Raw genomic sequence first — 16,871 nt, 5'->3', positions numbered from 1 at the left:
TGTATTTTCATTCTGCTATGCGAACGCAGCGAGATTCCGAAACTGTCTGTAACCTGAATATGACGCATTACGCCTTTGTTGGAAGGGTTAGGAAACCCTGTACAGGAAACGTTGCCGACATTAGCTCAGGTGGTAAGCACAGGCTACTGGCAGTCGGAGGGTTGCCGGTTCAATTCTGCCCTGGATGTGCCGAAGTGTCCCTGAGCAAGACGCCTCACCCCTAAATGGGAGTGTGTGTGAATGGGAGAATGAGAAGCATCAATTGTATAGTGCTTTGGCTAAAGGCGCTTTATAAATGCCAAAATTTACCATTTTATATTAATTTGATACTGAAATGACCTACCAATGCATTTACACAACAAAAGAAGTAGTTCAAGACAGCATATATCGAGGTATAAGCCTGCCAAAAATATCGTTTTCTTGAAAATGGCTGAACGGATTATGAAATAAACTTACACGTTTGTCAGAAAACAGTTGTAGCTTCATAACCAGGTGGGATATTTGGTTCCATAAATTTAAGAAACAAACTTCAATTTCTACCAAACCAGAAATATGTCAGCTGGAAGTGCAATAAAAGTGAACCAAAAAAAATGGGGGAGGCTGAAGTTTTATTATATGGAGTTAAAGCCCTGCTTTGCAAATAAGAGACTAGCTAAACTAAAATGCTGTTCTCACTAGGAGAGTCTTTTTAACAATCTGGCATTGTCGTTTTGCGATTTTATCAAGTCACATCACGTTTTTTGTATAATAAAAATATGAACGCAACAAAGTGAACACCACAATGACGTCACACAGGCCACAACAGGTTCTGCGTGAGGACATTTGCCATTCATATGAACGCAACAATAGTTTGAGACCTGAGAAGTGTCAGCAGAGACTATGTTGGAGGACCATGTCATTATCTAGGTATAGATATGGAGAAATGGAGAATATTCCAACAGGTTACCATGGAACCCATCCCAAAGCTTGTGCTTTAAAGGTGTGCATCTTGTGAAAATCTGAGAAATGTGATTAAATTGTGTTTGATTGTTCATTAGCCTTTTATTTTTCACAACACATTTTCTGCATAGTGAACGAAGAACCTGCAGGCCTTCCCTGACTTTAGGGAAAAAGTTATGTTCACAGGATGGCACATAAAAGCTTTAGCAACCCTTTCTGTATCTCCAGTGCGGTCCTCGGTCTCAAGAGAATACTTAAAGTGACATGCAATGGAACACCGTGCCGGAATGTCTTCCCTGAACACGCCTCCTGAACCACCCTACGCCGGTCGGCCCTAAAAAAGAAACTTTGTGTCCTCACCTGCCTCCCCTGGTGTGACTCAGCGCTTGTTTTGGGCACGGGGTGACTGTGCAGTTCCTCCCTCACACACTGTGGGGTTTCTGCAGGCGGGGTGGGACCCTCTCTGGCTCGCGATAAAACCAGGCCCTGAGCACTTCCTGATAGCGCGGGGAGGGGCCCCTCTATTGTCTGCTCACATTATCACATCCTCCTTCTATGTCTCCAGCTCCTCATTTGGTGATAAGGCAGCGTGGCTTATTTGTGAGAGGGTCAGGAAAACCCTGAGAGGGAACCTCAAAAGCCTTTGCTGGGGTCTCGGTAAAGGTGGCGGTGTCCTCACGCAGAACCTGTTGTGGCCTGTGTGACGTCATGGTGGTGTTCACTTTGTTGCCACTAGGTGGCGGGGAAAGCCTGTGTTTTCATGATGGGCAATTTAGCTTCCAAGGAGAAGTGAGAAATGGCACCTAGTGGTGAGATGAGTGCGTCATTTATTATGGGGTTTTCATTGTGCAATTTGTTATTGTGATTTCAAGTCATGAAATCAATGCACTAAAGGCTCTGAAATCTGTTTTGTTTGATAGTTGTTAAATAATTCCAGAATCTGACCCAGAGGGTAATGTCTTTAAAACAGGCATATTTGAAACAGACATACTGATAACAATTAAGCAGCAGAATATGTCAAGGCATTTAACCATTTTTGGAAAACCTGGACCATATGCTCCTATTGCAGTGAGTGAGAGAAAAAATATGTATCAGTGGAAATGTTTGTTCAATATGTTTGTTGATCATGTAGTGGAATCAGACATCCTGTATTTGATTATTCCCACCTTACATATACCTTTTCTCTAAGCAGGAAAGTCAAATTGTATTGAAACTGTAATAATGTATAGCTTAATATCTCTAAAGCAACAAATAAAAGTGTGCAGCCTTTGATTGCAGAGAAGCTTCAGTTCTGTCATTAAGCTCAGGTTACATTTTAATCTATTTGAACCTAATTTGTATTTCTTGCTCATTTTGTGAACATTTCTCCCCCAAAGGATTAGGTTAGCAGTATCAAGTAAATACTAAGCATTAAGCTACTTTCATTATGCATTTAACATGTTCAATGTTAAATAAAAAAATAAAATAAAAAATACACTCATTGAGCACTTTATTATGTATTTATTAGATTTATTTTTTAGACTTATTACTTCTGCTGCTGTAGCCTACCCACTTAGAGGTTTAAAGTGTTGTGTTCAGAGATGCTCTTCTGCATACCACTGTTGTAAAGTGTGGTTAGTTACTGTCACCTTCCCATCAGTTTTACTGGACTTCTCTCATTAACAAGGCATTGCTGCCCGCAGAAATGCTCTCACTGGATGTTTTTCATTTTTCGATCCTTTCTCTGCAAACCCTAGAGACTGTTGTGTGTGAAAATCCCAGGAGATGAGCTGTTTCAGAGATACCACCCTGTCTGACACCAACAATCATCCCATGATCAATGTCACTTAGATCACATTTTCCCCCATTCTGGAGGTGGATGTTGACTCAGGTGATAAAAGCAGTCATCTGGCAGTTAGAGGGTTGCCGGTTCGATCCTGCCCTGTGTGTCAGTGTCCCTGAGCAAGACACCTAACCCCTAAATGCTCCTGACGAGCAAGTTGGTGCCTTGCAAGGCAGCCAATCGCCGTGAGTCTATGAATGGGTGAATTAGAAGCATCAATTGTATAGTGCTTTGGATAAAGGCGCTATATAAATGCCAAGCATGACCATGATGTGAACATTAACTGAAGCTCCTGACCCATATCTGCATGATTTTATGCACTGCACTGATGCCACACAATTGCCTGATTAGATCATTGCATTAATAAACAGGTGTAATAAAGTAAAAATGGTCCTAATAAAATGCTCAGTGAGTGTATATCTGCACTGTAACTCTGTTTCTGCCAATGGTGTAGCAGAATATCATGTCTTTGGTCCACAATATGTACAACCACACAATAGAGATGCTGCAACATAGCCGACATACTGTATTTAGGCGTAAACATGCAAGAAATAACCATAACAATATGGCGAGATTGACAATATCAAATGCGCTTCAACACAGATTCACAACATTTAAAACACTAGAAGCCACAGGTTTTATTGGAGTTGCCTTCTCCTTACACATTTAAAACACAGGATCTCCTGATTTAGCATTTTAGAAATATTAATTATAGGTATACTTATTTTCTGTTATCCAGAGCTCCTTTTTTGTATATAATGAATAAGTAAAGAAAATATACATTTCAGATAAGTATATTAAAATACTTTACCCACACTTTCTTTATACTGTTCCTTCTCTTCCAGTTTTTTTTTCCAAAATTTATATCTTTTACATAACAGGAGGCACCAAAAGCAATCAAAACGGTTTGGTATAACACAAACTGCAAAAAAAGAAAACCTCTTAAAGTCTTCATACAGTGGCCAAGTAATTTTGTTTGGTGGAAACCAATTCAAACCTTCCTTCGGGAAGCTCTGCACCAGGGAATGCTGGGATTGACTCCTGGTCATATAATAAGGATAAATAGGGTGGAGAGGGGGCCAAGGTTTTTATAGGGCGTGAGGGCATTTTGCTGTGTCAGCTATTCCTGGAGGAGAAAAGATAAAGACCCTAACAACACAGTGGTGGAAAATCAATACCTGACACATCCAGATCAGAACTCACACCTTAACCATCACCCAGGGCACTGATCTAGTTATCATCAACAGCAAACGTATATTTCACCTTCAATGTGCACATAAACGTGGACTGAACTTTAGGTTTCCCGGAAAGTTGGGGTTTCAAGCCCCGGTGTAGCCACAATAAGATCCGCACAGCTGTTGGGCCCTTGGCAAAGGCCCCTAACCCTGCATTGCTCCAAGGAGGACTGTCCCTTGCCTAGTCAAAATCAAGTGAAGTTGCTTTGGATAAAAGCATTGACAAAATAACAAATTATTATTATATTACTGATGGCATATACATTATAGCAAACTGATTCATCTGACAAAATGAAATTAGTTATTTAGCTGATGTTTCTATCCAAAGTGACTAACAGTTGATTAGACTAAGCAGGGGACAATCTCCCAGGAGGAATGAGGGTTAAGGGCCTTGCTCAAGGCCTCAACAGCTGCACTGATCTTAATGTGGCTACACCGGGATTAGAAGATTCTCAACCTTCTGGCTTCCAGTCAACTAGCCATGAGGCTACATGCTGCCCCAAAAATGCTTTACTTGTTAGCTTTTACAGACATACAGAAATGACCTCCAGTGTAAGTTTGGCAGGAGGAATTTGAGGTTTTGAGGTTTCTTAGTTTCAGTCTCATGTGAAAACATAAGTACATTGGAGTATACAATTATTATATACTTTTAGTATGGGTACTATAAACTATATACTATATTATTTAAATAATTATCGTTAAAATATACAGAAGTATTGACCTACTATTTTTGATATGGGATGCAAGAATGAAACATAGAAAAAACTACTAAGCCATTATTCTAAGCATTTAGACAGTGAGAACTTGCATGGTGCCACACAGAAAACAGGGCCTATTCAATTAAAGCAAACCAGCAGACACTGTAGCCCTCCATGACTGGAGTTAAACCTACAGACACTGTAGCCCTGAATGACTGGAGTTAAACCTGCAGAAACTGAGGTCCTCCAGGACTGGAGTTAAACCTGCAGACACAGTGCCCCCCTCCAGGACTGGAGTTAAACCTGCAGACACTGTAGCCCTCCAGGACTGGAGTTAAACCTGCAGACACTGTAGCCCTCCAGGACTGGAGTTAAACCTGCAGACACTGCGGCCCTCCAGGACTGGAGTTAAACCTGCAGACACAGTGCCCCCCTCCAGGACTGGAGTTAAACCTGCAGACACTGTAGCCTAAAAACACAACTTCCCCTCAAGGACTTTGACACCCCTGGGTTATTGACATGGTTCAGCTGTTTAGCAAGCTGGTGACACTGATATCCGTACAATGTTTTTTTAAAAGAGAATTGACATTTAAATCAGTGTACTGTCCCGGATACACAATTATGATAATTATGAAGCACAAAAGAATATTGGAAAACATTAGAATGCAAACCAGCACAAACTCATTTTACAGAGCATCTACTTGTGAGGTAACTTCATAATTTATTACAGCACATTTCATGTTGAACCTATACATGAAACAGCATATAGTTTATGATTCACTGACTGTGTGATAGTAACCTTAGACAAATGTCATAAATAAAATTGGTATAATGATGCATTTTCAAAACATTTGCACCCAATCTTTTCAATGGTATATTCTCTGAGTAAAGCAGTAATTTACATGACTGTAAGCTAGTGATGGGAGAATGCGGCATCAGAAACCAATCAATCACAGGCTCGCTGATTTGGCTAAATAACTGCATTTTACTATGGACAGCAAAGCCTCTTAAATGTCTCAAACTACTCCACTGCATTGTAAATCCCCCATCACTGCTATACGCTCCCAGCTAACTCAAAATGTTCTCCTTTTGTCACGTTATAACATTGCAGCAACATTGTGAGAACGTTTTGTGTTACCTGGGCTCCAATCACATCCAGCAGGCATGGATAAACACAAGCGGTATGAGGTATGTAACTCGCCATGGAGACCTTTAAAGACTGGCAATGTATGGCTGCATCTAAACTCAAAGCTACACAATTCCAAACGTTTGCTCATTCACTGTTACACAATGTGGCAGTTTTCACTGATAACTTTTACAGTGTTTGGGATTGTGTCATGATCCAAACCCGTTTTATACTTTTCAGACACATATGAAAGCAACCAAACTGAATCTGCATGTCATACTGAATGTTTTTTTTTTATGTTTCTTGAATTGAGAAAATTAAACTAGGGAAACTTGTTTTATTTATTTTATCAACTCAACTCAAGTATCACCAATTTCACTTTACTTAGCCTACATGTATATTCGGTTAAGGAACTGTTAGAAAAATAAACCTTTATTTTATGTCATTCTGCATTTTTCAAAATATCAAAGAAATCTAAATCAAACATTTTTATATTTCTGTGTTATACTATTATACGTTGAAGTGATAAGTTTAATATTTTATCTGCTTTTGTTTGGAATATAAATATATATCACTTTTTGTAAACTATTTGGATGAGTTAAAATAGAAGATTTGAATGGCCTGGTGTTGTTAAAACCAGGTTGAAGAGTAGAATGAACTAAATATACATACATGAGTTGGCCAAAGATCTGTCTTAAACCTCTTGTTGAAAATGAATGGAGTCAGAGTGAGTAACTGTCTGACAATGTACTTCTTGTTCGGAACAAAAGCCGCACTCCAAAAAGAAACCTTCGTAACAAGAGTTGTAGTCTTGTAATGAGACTTTAAATCTTTTTTTCTTTCTCGGAAGTTGAAAATATTACCTTGTTTTAACTTAGCGGTTATTTTAACTTAGACAACTGAAATTTACTTTTCAATGAGTTAAACGGTCTCCCCTCATAGGCAATATTTTTTACTTTTTAAGCAAAAAGTAAGATTTCTAAGGTCTAAATATAAGACTAAAATACTTGTAAAGACTGTTTTATTTGGGGGTTTTTTGCGGTGCAGAAGCATCACTGCCACCCCAGGACCCGGGTTGCCTAGCCCTGAATGACACTTACGAGTGAACCACCGTGTGAACTACAACAGCAGTGGAGAAAAGGCTCCACTAATTAGCAATGTGTCCTCTCTGATAACAATGACACATCTCTGTCCCTAGACTAACCCCCACAGAACAGGTGGTTGTACTACTTAAAATGTGTGGAAATAATGATCTCCCCTGGGACAAGCCTGCACAAGCCAACCCTTTCCTGGCAATGGGAATGAATGGCCTGATGAGAGTCAACTCTCCACCAATCCCAGAATCCCCAAACAGGTGCAGCTGCCAGTTCACCGAGTCATAATCTATTCAGAATATTTGGCTCGCTCTCAGTAGCAAAACACTATGATTGGCTAAAATCAGTGACTGGCATATTAAAGCTCCACCCATTTTTGGTGGTCACCTCAGTCTACATTAGAACACTCCCCACGTGTGATGTCATGATAATCAGTACGTTCCCAGGACTAATGCTTGGGGGTGGAATGTTCAGTTTTTCACTTAACATATGAATGAAAACTGGCTCAAGTATTTCATAAAAAGGTATTTGTGAAAAGTGAAAACTGATACTGGTTGGCATTGTAAAAAGCTAGTATGCTTTATACCAAATTTGGATTTTAACAGAGGTGAAGAGTGTGACTGGCAGTGTTAATTCAAAGAGTCGAATAAAACCAAACTGAGAAGACTGTGCCTTGGGATAAAACCATGTCTGTGGAGCAATATGAAGGGGAGAGAGGAGGGAGAGATTAACGGCGTGGAGGAGGCCAGGATGTGCACAACACACAGGGAACAGAGTCCTGCCGGTGGGCCTCAAAACAGGGCTGTGTTCCGGACAGATCACTTCCCGCACAAGCTCATTTACTTTTAGACGGGCATAATCAGGGAGAGGCGCACAGACCTATTAGAAAGTGTGAGTCAAACCAGAGCCACAGACTCCAGTTAAATAAATAAAATGAGGATATACTTCTTTTGTTGGGGGGCGGGGGTAAAAGTGCAGTGTCACAGACAGGAAAATGTTCAAACCTCAGGAAGGGGTGGAGTGAATCATGAAGACAATCAACTGGAAGAGTCAGCGTTCCCCCAAACCCCCCGCCATCCTATTCCGCCTCCCTCAGCAGAACCCTCAGCGTAAAATCAGCTCTGACAGAGTACTGTTAACTCCACAGCACAGTAAACGCGGGTACCAATGGACTCCTATCCTCCTGAGACCCGGTAGTTCACTTTGGGGACATGGGTCTCTGGTCTTAATGTCAAGAACCATTATATTATGCTATGTTGAAACCTACACAATAAGCGATATTCAAAAAACATAAAATAGATTGTGTTTTTAAAAATATATCCACTGCAACACTATAAAATAAAAATACTTCAACTTTTTTTTTCTACCTGGTCTGAGGAGGATATGCACTGTGTTCGTCAGTTTAACATTGAGAGTCTTCCTGTGCTAGAGTGAGTTTAACATTGAGAGTCTGTGCTAGAGTCAGAGTGAGTTTAACATTGAGAGTTGTACTGTGTCAGAGTGAGTTTAACATTAAGAGTTGTACTGTGTCAGAGTGAGTTTAGCATTAAGAGTTGTACTGTGTCAGAGTGAGTTTAGCATTGAGAGTTGTACTGTGTCAGAGTCAGTTTAACATTAAGAGTTTTGCTATCCCCACCAGCCCCCTAGCCTAACCGCTCCCGGCTCCCTGGCGCCCCCTGTGGCTGGCCCTCACTGGCGGTTGTCTGAGAGCATGTGGAAGAAGGCCTGCAGCAGTCTGTCGTCACGGTGACGGTAGGGCTTGGCGCTGTAGAAACCGTCGCTGTAGTCGCTGTACAGGCTGTCCTCCGGGCCCTTGTAGTGGTTCAGCCTGTCCAGAGCCTGGTACAGATTCTGGTAGGAGATTCGGGGGCTGGCGCTCTCCTCTCGCTCCTCCCCTTCCTCCTTGTGTGTGGGGCTGGCCGGCGGTAAGGGGCGGGGCTTGCTGGCGGGCGTCTGCCTGTTGAAGGCGGTCTGGAGGAGGCGCATGAGGGCAGCGGAGGGAGAGCTCTCCTCCTGGACAGCGCCCCCTGGTGGGGAGGAGGTGACAGGCGAGGCCTTTTTGGACACCTGAGCCTCCGTAGGGGTTTCCTGCTGAAAGGTGCGGTACAGGTGTGCATCAGGTTTTGGGGAACTTCCATTTCACTTCACTTTAATATTAATTCAGGAAATTAACTAAATAGATATGTAATTTCTGAAAAATACCCAAAATGCCCTGTGGGGATTCTATTATTTCATTAATTTACCGTAATTGCAGTACATTTCCTGAAGTAACATTGGAATGGAGTTCAGCAACAATATACTGTATATAATAACACAGTACATAGTTGTAGTCACATGTAAATGTAATGTCTCAAGACACATTTTTAATTGACAAGGTCTTACCTCCATCTTCTCCACGCCCCGGCGGTCGTTCTGAACGGCGTTATACGGGACGTACACCCGGCCAGACTTCATGTGCACCGGCCGCTCACCCGTCCCGTGCAAGATCAACTTCCAGCTCACAATCTGCCCTTCATTCTCCAAACGCCCAGACTGAGTGAGAGAGAGGGAGAGGGAGAGGGAGAGAGAGGGAGAGAGAGAGTGAGAGAGAGGGAGGGAGAGGGAAAGAGAGTGTGAGAGAGAGAGGGAGGGAGAGAGAGGGAGAGAGAGAGGGAGGGAGAGGGAGAGAGAGCGTGAGAGAGAGAGGGAGGGAGAGAGAGAGAGAGGGAGAGGGAGGGAGGGAGAGAGAGTGTGAGAGAGAGAGGGAGGGAGAGAGAGAGGGTGGAAGAGAGGGGGGAGAGAGAGAGAGAGAGAGAGAGACCTGGGTCAGAAAGATACGACAAAGGGGCGGCCTGTAGCGTAGTTAAGGAGAGAGAGAGCAGGCATCATGCACATCTCAAAAAACGAACTAATTTCAGCGGTGACCACTTATTCAAAAAACAAAGCTCCTCTTGTTATCGGGCTATTCTATCCTTCAGAATGGTGGAAATGTTTCTCAGATACTGTATGTGTGGCTCCATATTTGCATTAGAAAATTTTTTAATGGCTCTCACACCATGAGTGCCCGTAAAACCCACTCCAGCTTTGGTTTGCCTTTATGACAAATGGGCCGTTAACAGCGCAGTGCTTGTCCCGACAGCTCCATCAGACATCCACTAGTAGTGCTGAGGCACTCGGCCCTGCCATCAACATGGCAAATGGCCGTTTTGGTCCCAGTCCAGGTGCAGGGTGACAGCTTTGTTCAGAGCTGCATCTGCTCTCAAACATGGGCAAAGCCAAAGCCCAGCTAGTGCCCCTTCCAAACCGTTCCTCATAACTGCGTCTATTATTTAATATGGTCCCATGCGATCAGCAGTGAGTTCACACTGAGTTCTTATCAAATGCTTTACATTTTTTAAGCCATGTTTTTACAAAAATCCTTGCAAGAGTGATCACTTCCGTTGATTAGGGAAACACTCATATTTAGGATCAGCCTGGGTGGATTGTAATTTAGGGTAGTGCAGTCACCGGGGCTATTTCAACAGCACACACTCTCACAGGGGGAGAGATCAGGCCATGCCATGCCCTAATACCCCGCAACTAATGTTCGCCCCCTGTAGGGGACATTAGTCTCTGGTCTTAATCTAAATAACCATATATTCCACTATACTTAAACCGGAACTAAAATGGACTGGGGAAGATAATATAATATATAATATATTATTTTATTTTATATATCTTAGATATATTATAATATAATGTTCACATTCCCTGTTAACCATGCCTATGATGTGGGGGGGGGTAGGGTTATGGGTTAGGGTTAGGGTTAGTACTACCAGGTCTATGATTTTTACTCACCAGGTCTGTGATTTTTAGGGTTCAGGTCTGTGATTTTTACTCACCAGGTCTGTGATTTTTAGGGTTCAGGTCTGTGATTTTTACTCACCAGGTCTGTGATTTTCAGGGTCCAGGTCCCGGCCGGGTCCTCACCCCAGGAGTGCACTGACATGAAGTCCCAGTTCTTGAATCCATTGGAGGAGGTGTCCCTCTCTCTCTCTGCCAACAGGACGGTGCTGGTGCCTGAAAAATTTGGCAGAGACGCCCCCATCATTACTTGGACTCCAGTATTACTTAGAGCACTAGTCATTAGGGCACATTCTTTTTCAGACCAGGAAATGAACTGAAATGCCACATCGTGACTTGAAAATGCCAAAACCCTTTTTATGATGATTTTTATTGTGGTTTTTTAATTTAGCATTTTCAATTATGGCCCGTGATAAGACTTAGCCATAACTAGCCAATGCTTTACTGTGTGAGCTACACTGTGTGAGCTACACTGTGTGAACCATTCTGTGTGAGCTACACTGTGTGGGCTACACTGTGTGAACTACTCTGTGTGGGCTATGGATAACTGCTACTTTATCAGTACTTCATCTGACCCGTGTTTTGAATTTGTTCCAACAACATGTGTACACATTTATTGTAGGTCGCTTTGGATAAAAGCATCTGCATATAAGATATACATGAAATATAATGTAATGATGTAAGAGTGTAGTTAATTTAACAGGAAGTGTTGGGTAATTTAACGATTTAAGAGTGTAGTTCATTTAACAGAAAGTGTTGGGTAATTTAATGATGTAAGAGTGTAGTTTGTTGATGTAAGAGTGTAGTTAATTTAACAGGAAGTGTTGGGCAATGTAATGATGTAAGAGTGTAGTTAATTTAACAGGAAGTGTTGGGTAATGTAATGATGTAAGGGTGTAGTTAATTTAACAGGAAGTGTCGGGTAATGTAATGTGATGATGTAAGAGTGTAGCTCATTTAACAGGAAGTGTTGGGTAATGTAATGTGATGATGTAAGAGTGTAGCTCATTTAACAGGAAGTGTTGGGTAATGTAATGTGATGATGTAAGAGTAGTTCTGAGTTACAGGCCCTTTTCCCTGACTAGGAACACTCGTCTCCTTGCTCATGTTTCCCCGCAGGACCCTGATGCGCGTCACACCTGAGGGGGAGGTGAGGGTGATGTGGAGGTCCCCACGGCGAGTGTACTCGATGCTGGCCTCCATCTGCACATGCTCCAGGGACTTGATGGCGTTGTCCTGGCCGGCGCAGGCTTTGGTGGGGATCTCTATGGTGATCTCGCCCGCTGCCTTCAAAGCCCTGACAGAGGAAAAGAAGTAGAAACAAATGAGATTACCATAGTTTTTCTTCCTAATTTAGGGCTAATCCTCCCTTCTGCTGGGAGAAAAATTAAAAAATGTTCTCCTCCCACAGGCTTAGGAAGAGGGGACAGGAGAAACAGATAAAGAAAGGATGAAATTCTCTCAGAATGACAGAGGGTAGAGGGTAGCTCACTTTATTGTGGTGATGGCTGAATATAATGAATGACAGTATATAAATATACAATATGATATATGGCATCCTTTTTTTATATATACTTAATTAATATTATTTAATATTACAACATTGCTTGATTTTTAATATAGAACATTGACAGTTTATCATGTCTATGATGATGAGCAGGATTACTGAGTATGCTGGAAACTGCACTGAGTAAAACCCAGAACAGCTCTTTTTACTGCAGTCCATGTTCCAGATTGGATTTTTTGCAGGTATCCAGCTAACTCAGTAATCCTGCTTTGTGATGCAGATCCAGTGAGATGTCAGACAGTATGTGGCTTTCTCATGCTGTACACAAGCGGCCCTCTGGGGGCAGTAGAGCTTGGCTGGACTGAACCGCTCCTTCACCTGGGTTCGAAGGTCTCGTCCTTCACGATGCACTGCCTCTTTTCCGGAACGTGCTTCCACACCTCGGGGTCTGCCAGGTCCACCAGGGCCTTGGCGTTGAGCAGGCCGAACCCGAAACGGCTGTTCACCATCAGCCCCGCCCCGTTTTTCTTCCAGCCCGGGTTGTTGGCCAGCGGGTCGAACTCTGAGGTCCAAACCACCAGGTGCTGGAGGTCCCGCCAGGTCAGATCGGGGCTGTGAGGAAACCCATGTCAAACATCATAAAACCAGACCCAGGGTCCTACTATGCGTTTCGCCAACCATTCAACATTAACATTAAAAAACCATGCCCACTTAGATGCTCCCATTTATTTAACTATATGTACACACAATGCTCTGGTCGATTTTCATCAAATCACGTAAACCTTTTTACATTTGAACAGTCCTACAACTCCAGCACCTAAGAAAAGACTGTGATGTGCATACATTTTTCCCCTCTTCCAACTGATTTCACTCATTATTTATACCTCCTGGCTGAGGAATTGTGTTTAAATGTGCAAATCCAGGTGTTTGGAACAAAATACTGTGGAGGAATTTCACTTTCTGACCTCACAACAGCACAGGGTCACTCTGATATCTGCCCTGATTCATAAACGCAGGTCATGTGTGTAAAGGACTGCAGGCCCATAGATAAACCTGCATTTTAGCGATAGGAAAATAAAGCCCCTCCGTACTTCTGCTCCAGAGCCAGCGCGAATATCCCAGCAGCCAGTGGGGCAGAGGCGGACGTCCCGGTGTGGGTCTCTGTGCACTCGTTGTGCAGATCTGCGCTGGTCTGAAAAAAAAAGAAACACGACAACCACGTGAAGAGAGGATGGCAGAGAAAGAAGGTAGTGGGGAAGAAAGAGACGAGGAGATGAGGAAGAGTATAAAAAATATCCGAAAAAAGGAAAAAAGAGGAGAAAAGAAGAATGAAACAGAGAGTATGTATTGATAACCGAGCAGAGAACTGATTAAAGTGAGATCACAGAAGGAAGACAGTGAGCCGGTAGTGAGCTGGAAAGAAACTGCAGAAAATGGAGAGATGACAGTGAGGTCACAGCGAGATTAAAGTGTGATGATAGTAAAATCGCAATGAGATTAAAACAAAATCAGAGAAAATTCCCATTGAGACCACAGTGAGATGACAGAAAAATCCCAATGAGATAACAACGAGATGGCAGTTAGATTACAGTGAGTCTATTGAAAGTACATCTAAATGGCAGTAGAATACCAGGGGGATTACAGTATAATGACAGTAAAATAACAAGGGGTGTTTTAATGAGATTAAAGGAGACAGCAGTGAGATTGAAGGGGGGTGACAGTGAGATTAAAGGAGACAGCAGTGAGATTAAAGGAGACAGCAGTGAGATTAAAGGAGACAGTAGTGAGATTAAAGGAGACAGCAGTGAGATTAAAGGAGACAGCAGTGAGATTGAAGGAGACAGCAGTGAGATTAAAGGGAGACGGCAGTGAGATTAAAGGAGACAGCAGTGAGATTAAAGGAGACAGCAGTGAGATTAAAGGAGACAGCAGTGAGATTAAAGGAGACAGTAGTGAGATTAAAGGAGACAGCAGTGAGATTAAAGGAGACAGCAGTGAGATTGAAGGAGACAGCAGTGAGATTAAAGGGAGACGGCAGTGAGATTAAAGGAGACAGCAGTGAGATTAAAGGAGACAGCAGTGAGATTAAAGGAGACAGCAGTGAGATTAAAGGAGACAGCAGTGAGATTAAAGGAGACAGCAGTGAGACTGAAGGAGACAGCAGTGAGATTAAAGGAGACATCAGTGAGATTGAAGGGGGATGACAGTGAGATTAAAGGAGACAGCAGTGAGATTGAAGGAGACATCAGTGAGATTAAAGGAAACAGCAGTGAGATTAAAGGAGACAGCAGTGAGATTAAAGGAGACAGCAGTGAGATTGAAGGGAGACGGGAGTGAAGAGGTGTCTCACGATTCTCTGGTCGGTGTAGTCCCCGCTGCTGTAGGCCGTGGCCAGGGTGGAGGAGCACTTCTCGGCGTACCAGGGGGACAGGCCCTGCTGGGAGGCGCTGCTGATGGAGATGGTGTAGATGCTGTCCGTGTAACCGTCGCAGTCGCAGTTGTCCCCCTGCCTGCCCCCGTTCCCCGACGCCCACACAAAAATCGAACCCTTGCCGCCCCGCCCCTGGTGACCAAGGAGACATTTTCCCATTATGCACGTTCTCAAAAAAAAAAAAACTCAATAAAAAAATAAAAGCGCAGTTCATGGAAATAGCACTACACGCATGCTCATAATTTAGTCTCAGATATGATGGCATCACACTCACACTGCAGTGGGCAATATCACTTCCTGCAGAAGACGTTTGCATGCTCACTCACTTCCATTTCAGAACTCCACATCTGTCCAGTCAATTCAGAAAACTCAACAGATTTCTGCAAATGTATGAGTGTGTATGTGTGGTGTGTGTGCACGTGTGTGTTTGTAGGTGTATGTGTGCATGTGCACATATGTACCTGTGCATGTGTGTGTTTGTGCGCACGTGTGTATGTATGTGTATGTTTGGTGTAAGTGTGTGTATGTGTGTGTGTGCGTGTGTTTGTAGGTGTATGTGCACATCATGTGTATGTGTGGTGTGTGTGTGCATGTGGGTGTTTGTAGGCGTGTGTGCACGTGTGTGTGAGTATGTGTGCACGTGCCATCGTGCGTGTGTGTGCATGTGTGCGTGTGCGTGTGTGTATGTGTATGTGTGTGAGCATGTCCACATGTGTGTGCATGTGTATGCGCACCTTCTGGATGCCGTACTCGAAGGCCTTCTGGGCCAGCCGGCCGGGGCCCTCCACCGTCTTGCCGTCGTCATTGGGGCCCCAGCTGGCGCTGTAGATGTCCACGTGGTCGGGGCTGAAGCCGATGGAGCTGGCCTCGATGGCGTCCGTCACGATCCCGTCCAGCATGCGGATCCCTGGGGGAGAGCACGGAGGCTCAGAGACATTCCCAACCCCTGCACTCTTTCCCAGCTAATCTGTCTCACTTCAACCTATTCAGGAGCCTGTACTCCTGTACTCTTACACCAGCCAGGCGTGGGGTCAAATCTGTCTCAGCTCAACCTGTTCAGTAAATCAACTGAATTCAATTCATGTACTGAAAAGTAGCTATAATGTTTATTACACAGCAAGAACAAAAACTAAATCAGTGGAAATTCTTAGAAATTCTTATGTCTTTAACTTTTTCGCTAAATAAGGAAAAAATATTGCCAATGTGGTTAACTAATTTCAAGATTTGACAATGGGGTTAAAAAAAAATCACTTGTCAAGCAAACAGTAACTTAAAACAAGCTCAAAAAATTAAGTCTCATTGCTTGACTAGTACACTTTTTGCAGTGTACACAAACCAAGACTGGGCTCAATTCCATTCATGAAATTAACGGAATTCAGTTCATGTATTGAAAAATGCCTCATTCTTCAACTTCATTATATTACAGGCATTTGGCAGACACTCTAACCCTATTCCGAGTCACTTTCACAGCTTTTGCAGTTTTACATATAATCCCTTTATACAGCTGGATATACTGCATATTAAAGCAATACAGGTTAATTACAGGTTATATTATAATTATCAGAGATACAATGGCAGCACCCAGTGCAGAATGAAACACACAACTTTTGAGTTACAGGCCCAGTTCCCTAACCTATATGCCACTCAAAACCATTTGTTCCAGGTGGACTTCCATCAGCCATTTCCAAGCCATCCAGGTTTGGCAATAGCATAAGATCCTATTATGCGTATACTTTACAATAAAGGTCAATTGCAATGATCTTCATTCCCAGTCCTGGCAGGTCACAAAATCCGCTGGTTTTTGTTGTTACTCAGCACTTAATTTATCAATTAAAACAGGCAATTGTACAGTTAATTCACTGATTTCTTGGGTCTGAATCGGTTGAGGACATTAGGGAGAAAACAAAACGGGTAGGCCCTGTACCCCCGCCACAACCAGGAATGAAGATCCCTGGTCTAGTAGGTTTTAAATGAGCTTCCCAGAAGGGACTGAGCAGATATGAATGGGTGATATTACTGTACAAATGGAGGAGAATTGAGACAATGAAAACCATAGGAAAACAAAACCCTTCTCTGAGCCACAATGATACTACTGATCTGAGGACCAACATGTCCTGAGATGGCCCAATGTTCAGAACAATCCTATTATGGTCTGAAATACCAGGAGACAGGTGCAGGGCTGTGCTGTCATTTCCTA

At 42.9% G+C, this 16,871-nt stretch overlaps 1 protein-coding gene across 1 annotated transcript in view; it reads right to left on the bottom strand.

Moving 5' to 3' along the window:
* Positions 1-3,262: 3,262 nt before the first annotated feature.
* Positions 3,263-16,871, bottom strand: part of pcsk1 (proprotein convertase subtilisin/kexin type 1) — a 30,325-nt gene continuing 16,716 nt past the window's right edge. Inside the window, exons 7-14 of the mRNA XM_061263764.1 lie at positions 15,409-15,581; positions 14,594-14,806; positions 13,335-13,435; positions 12,622-12,855; positions 11,876-12,033; positions 10,819-10,952; positions 9,297-9,446; positions 3,263-9,005 (exon numbers count right to left, since the gene is read on the bottom strand). Of these exons, the coding sequence (XP_061119748.1) occupies positions 8,604-9,005; positions 9,297-9,446; positions 10,819-10,952; positions 11,876-12,033; positions 12,622-12,855; positions 13,335-13,435; positions 14,594-14,806; positions 15,409-15,581 (1,565 nt within the window). The 3' untranslated portion in view covers positions 3,263-8,603. The remainder of the gene's footprint in view (positions 9,006-9,296; positions 9,447-10,818; positions 10,953-11,875; positions 12,034-12,621; positions 12,856-13,334; positions 13,436-14,593; positions 14,807-15,408; positions 15,582-16,871) is intronic.

The sequence above is a fragment of the Conger conger genome, chromosome 12, assembly GCF_963514075.1.
Source record: "Conger conger chromosome 12, fConCon1.1, whole genome shotgun sequence".
Taxonomy (NCBI): domain Eukaryota; kingdom Metazoa; phylum Chordata; class Actinopteri; order Anguilliformes; family Congridae; genus Conger; species Conger conger.
The sequence above is the reverse complement of the archived record's forward strand: the minus strand, read 5'-3'. Positions and strand labels throughout refer to the sequence as shown.